At 39.6% G+C, this 6,000-nt stretch overlaps 1 protein-coding gene across 2 annotated transcripts in view; it reads right to left on the bottom strand.

Annotated features, from left to right (window-relative positions):
• The window catches only part of srgap1b (SLIT-ROBO Rho GTPase activating protein 1b), a gene marked incomplete at both ends in the record, with an annotated part of 65,904 nt that extends 60,958 nt beyond the window's left edge, over positions 1-4,946 (bottom strand). For both annotated transcript variants that reach the window (XM_079818002.1, XM_079818003.1), the window contains one exon: positions 4,880-4,946. In XM_079818002.1, the coding sequence (XP_079674128.1) occupies positions 4,880-4,946 (67 nt within the window). The remainder of the gene's footprint in view (positions 1-4,879) is intronic.
• Between the last annotated feature and the right edge of the window lie 1,054 nt (positions 4,947-6,000).

A 6,000-nucleotide genomic window follows, 5' to 3' on the forward strand; every position in this document is an offset into this window, starting at 1 on the left:
GCTTCTTTGATCTGTACAACCCTTTTTATGTCACTTCACATTCGCTCTGAACATTTATTGTGAGATGTTTGGACTCCTTCAGTGAGACTCTAAACAAACAGATGAAATGTCTTGTAGCGGAGTGGATCCCCTGAGCCGCAATAAATCTGATTCATACAGTCTCTCTAGGCAGAGGAAGTACAGCAGCAAGTCAGTCTGTGGCCTCGGACGATGATGTGTGTGTGTGTGTGTGTGTGTGTGTGTGTGTGTGTGTGTGTGTGTGTGCGCGTGTGTGTGGATTTGGACTGGACGGCAGCCAGAAGTGGCACCCGACATCAAATCTCATGAGAATAGCAGACTAAAACGCAGCATTATGGCAAAGTCAAACTGCAAGACATCAATTTGTTTTCTCCATCTTTGTCCATTTTCTTTGTAAAAGACCAAGCCTTGCATGAGAACACACTGTGCACATGCTCATATTATATGCTATAGCTCTCACTGGATGATATGAGGGTGGGGTTTACAGTAGAGTTTCTAGTCGCATGCATGTGTAAAGATTTTGTACAACACAAGCTCCCAACAGGACAGAAAAAGCCACTCGCTCGAGTGCTGGTTCTTGCTGATGGAGCAAAAATATTTTGTGTAATGCGCATACACACACACACCAGTGTTTTCCACATTAAACTGACTCGCTTTGAATCACCATAAATGTGTAGTTCAATTTGTGCGTGTGTGTGCATGTGTATTTGCAGGTACAGTCAAGGTCATGTGCCTCGTTTTCCTTCTAACTTCCTCCCTCAGAGAAAACCATTTCCTGTGCGGACGCTGACGAACTCCAGCAGGACATTTTTTTACAGAACAAATAAATCCAAAGAAACAGCAAGTAACATTAAATTAGAAGTGAAATTCTGAAGTAGAAAGACTAAACTAGTATAGTATTGTAAAATATATTTTTTACGGTGTAAAAAAAATGCTGGGTTGTTTCAAACCATGTTTGGGTCAAATATGACAAAATTATTATTTTTTAATTAAATTTAAACCAACGTTTGGGTTTTATCCATATTTGACCCAAACATGAATTGAAACAACCAGCTTTTTTTGTGTATACATGTAAACATGACACTTTTTACACATTAAAAGAACATTAAACATGTCTGAATAGCAAATAAGTGTGTGTCTGTTATATCTGAGAATATCAGCGCTGTCCCTTATGACCATAAATCACTCATCTGTCTCAATCCATCCTTAGTCACACTACTGTATGCCACACACACTGCCGTACGTGCGGTCCATACTAAACAGCACTGCTGCGGCAGGAGGATTCCCTGATCTTGCTCCCTGACACACACACACACACACACACACACACACACACACACACACACACACACACACACACACACACACACACACACACACACACACACACACACACACAGCCAGATACCCATCGCTTCCCCATTGGACATTCACACACAGACTGGTGGTTGAGTATCCATGGAAACATGTACAATGCAGCAAGAGCCTGTTGAGAAAGGAGTGTACCTAGGCGCACATTTGACAACCGAGAGACGTCCATATGTTCATCCATCTTGCACTAACGCAGCGGCCCTGATACTACACCAATCTATCAGCACGCCTTGAGTTGCCTAGAGACCACCCTCACTCTCACAACCATTGGCCAATTGTCGCTGAGACAGCAACTCGGGTCCTTACATTTAAATATGGTGCTTCATTTTTCAGATTTTTTCTAAAACATTTTTCCCATTTTATGGTCTAAGCGAGCCATACACCTTCACCTGACTACAGTTGGAGCGCTGGGTTGCCATGCGAGTTGCCATGGAGCCTGCGCGATGCTGCCCCCCCCCCTTCCCTCCCTCTCCCCCTCCATCCATCTCATCGATTACACACTGTTAAACGAGTGCGCGTGCACAAACGGCCGCCCTGCTGGAAGGGCAAACAAATGATGCAGGGTGCATTTTATATACTGTTATGTTGGTAATGCATATCTCGAGTGAAAAGAAGCCTGTTTGTGTTGTAACTCCCTCACTTACGCCTCTCGCTCCCTGCTGGTAATCCACCTTTGGCTTGTTTTGGAACATGGTAGCTGGTTTCTAGATAGCCCAAGGTGGTTATCAGCTGTTAAAACAGCCACCTAGAGCTGGTATGTCCAACTCGTAGCTGCTAGTTAGCTAATCATCCATTTAACATGGTTCAAAAACCATGCTGATCACCTTGAGATTCACCTTTTCTAACAGGTTGACCAGAAACCACATCTGGACCATCTTGAGTTTGTATGAACAGCAGGTTGCTGGTTTCTTATTAGCTGGTCAACCAGCAGCTTCCATGTTTCAAAAATCATCTTAACCCCCTTTGGTGTCTAGCTGGCAATAATATGGTTGACAAGCATGTTTCAAATATCATCTTAACCACCTTTCAGGCACGTGCAGAGGGGGGGGCTTTGGGTGCTCGAGCCCCTGCCCTTTTTCAAAATGAATCAAAAGTGCCCCTCTCTGACAAATATCAATGATAATATCGTGGTCAATAAAACTACATAAATGTGATTATTATAACATGACAATGTATACAATAGTAACGGACGGCTCAAAAGTCGGATAATTTCTGTTGAGGCGTTGCTATAACGCATTGCTATGGGTTGCGTTGCGTGCGTTTTGATTGACAGCTGATTTTCCACTGTTCGGAAACGGCTCTCGAGCCAAATATGGTCCTTTCAGAGAGTGTGTGGCCTCACGGGAAAAAAGTAAACCAATATTTTTTTTTTCATCCATAATCAGAGCTAATGTGTTGATTTAATTACAAATCAATATATTATATATTTTAAAGTATTACACAATTCACCAATGCCCGTTTTTCATGTATATACACCAACCAATCGTGATCTGGCAAAGCAAGTTCAAATTCCATTGGGCGATGTGAAGTGGAGCGGTAATTTTCTGTTCTTATTCATAAATCGGTTGAAAATTACATGGACGATTTCCTGCGGTTTGTCTCATTTTATAAATTGCATCACTGACAAAATGGATTTTAACTGACAACAAACAAATCACTGTACAAAACCATTCAGCAGCAAAAGTTGCGTTAATGGTAAGTAGTGTTAAATTCACTTGTATTTATGTATATTGATACACCGTTTACTACTTCATGAAACTATCAAAGTTAACAAAACCCAAGTGCCACCGGCACCTACAGGCCTATTATGTGAAGTGTAGGCTGGCGAAATGGTGACGTGAAAGGACTTTATTATATTAACGTTACCATTTTTGCATATTATGCAGCATTATGAAAGAAGTCTCTTAAGTTCATCAAGCCTGCATTTATTTGATAAAAAACAGCAATATTATGAAATATTATTAAAATGATGGTTTTCTATTTTAAAATAATTTAAAATATAATATATTCCTGTGATCACAGCTGGATTTTCAGCATCATTACGCCACTCTTCAGTGTCACATGATCATTCAGAAATCATTCTAATATGAGGATTTAATGTCAATGATGGAAACTGTGATACTCTTTTCAAGATTGTTGGATTAATAAAAAGTTAAAAAGAACATAATGTAATAATATTTCACAATATTAGGCTACTGTTTTTTCTGTATTTTTGATTAAATAAATGCAGGCTTGATGAGTATATATATATATATATATATATATATATATATATATATATATATATATATATATATATATATATATATATATATATATATATATATATATATATATATATATATATATATATATATATATATATATATATATATATATATATATATATATATATTGCCCCTTTTTTACATTTGAGCCCCTGTCCCTGAAGAACTCTCTGCACGGCCCTGCCACCTTTGGTTGGTGTTTAGCTAGTAATAACCTGGTTGACTAGCTATCGTTTTTCAAAAATCATTTTAACCACTTTCGGTGTCTAGCTAATAATAATCTGGTAGAGATTACATGTTTCAAAAATCACCTTAACCACCTTTGGTTTTTAGCTAGTAATAATCTGCTTGACTAGCTATCGTTATTCAAAAATCATTTTAACCACTTTTGGAGTCTAGCTAGTAATAATCTGGTTGACTACCATGTTTGAAAAATCATTTTAGCCACCTTCAGTGTCTAGCTGGTAATAATCTGGTAGATTACATGTTTCAAAAATCACTTTAACCACCTTTGGTGTCAAACTACTAATAATCTGCTTTACTAGCTATCGTTTTTCAAAAATCATTTTAACCACTTTTGGAGTCTAGCTAGTTATAATCTGGTTGACGACCATGTTTCAAAAATCATTTTAGCCACCTTCAGTGTCTAGCTGGTAAATATAGATTACATGTTTCAAAAATCACTTTAACCACCTTTGGTGTCAAGCTAGTAATAATCTGCTTGACTACCATGTTTTATAAATCACTTTAACAACCTCTGGTGTCTATCTGGGGATAATCTGGTTTAGCTCGTGTCTCAAATCTCACTCCCTTTAGCTGGTTAAAGCAGCTGACAAATGGTTAGGCTAATCGAAACTGGTCATGAGCTAGTTGACCAGTAACCATGTTCAGTGCGTGATCCAGCAGCAGGAAACTGTAGTCCGTAAAGCAAAGCGATGACATTCAACCATGCACATGTCAAAGATGGGTTACCAGTTTTAACCAGCAAAAGAATTCTAGAAACCATGCACATGCTTTAAAACACAACAACCATCGTAACACGGATTTTCCAGCAGAATTAAGTGCTTTGTAAAAAATCAAATTAAATGGGAAGCAATAATGCAATTGAAAGGCGTTATGAAATATTATTTGGCCAATGTGTTGTAAATGTAACGCATGCACACGGTTAGACGCATCAGATGAGAGACTGTCTCCAGGTACCCATCAGGTGCGAGTGTTCCTACCTTTCACTTGACTCTCATACTCCGTAATGATTTCCTTTTCCTTTTTGCTCTTCGTCGTGTTAGACATGACGCCCGTGTAGTCCAGATCCGCTGGTCCCTTCTGTCTGAAACCTTTCCGCTTCTCCGAGACGCGTCCCTACTGTGCCCGATGCGTCATATCTAACCACAGGTTCAGTGCGTGATCCAGCAGCAGGAAACTGTAGTCCGTAAAGCAAAGCGATGACATTCAACTATGCACATCAATGATTATTAGACCTGCACAGACAAAAGACCCCTGAAAAGTGGCACGTGAACCACGGGGGCGCGTCGTTACAGCCGCATCGCCAGACGCGCAAGAACAATTGGAGATGCAAGTGGCCGCATCAATATTACGCACAGGTTGAGTGCGCGCGCGATTAACAAGAACGATACGCGCGTCTAGAGGTGACAGAGACTGTAACTCATCTAAACTCACTCTGGGGTGTGAGAGTATCTGATTGTGTATGCAAAAAAAAATCGTTAGGTGTGCGTGTTTCTCATGCGCGCGCTCTCCACGCTACTGTCAATTGGTGGGCGGGTTGGGGCGTGAGTGTGTGCATGTGTACAATACACAATATTGACAGTCACTCTATTTTAGGAAACTTCTAATCCAGTTGTTTGCAGCCCTGGACCTTGCGTACCCATGTTCTGAACATTTTGGATGCTTCGCTCATTTAACACACCTGATTTGTATTATCGGCTTATTAGTAGACGCTACAGGACCTGAACTGGGTGTGTCGGATAACAGAGAAATCCAAAATGCTGGTGCTGGACAACTTCAGGACCTGGACTGAGAACCAATGAACTAGTTTTACTATAGGCTACTTACCCGTAGGGTTGATAGGAGACATTTGTAGATAAAAACAGGAAATATGATACTGTCATACATGAAATTTCAGCAAAAATTAATTTCTGTGGAGCAATTAAAGTCTGATAAAAATATATAAACTTCAGAAACGACAAAAGTTGGATTACCAGAGTGACAGCAATATTGTGTGTATGTATGTATGTATGTATACATATATATATATACATATATACACACACACACACACACACACACACTGTACACACCGATCAGGCATAACTTTATAACTAATATT

Source organism: Gobio gobio, assembly GCF_949357685.1.
Source record: "Gobio gobio genome assembly, chromosome: 5".
Classification (NCBI taxonomy): Eukaryota; Metazoa; Chordata; class Actinopteri; order Cypriniformes; family Gobionidae; genus Gobio; species Gobio gobio.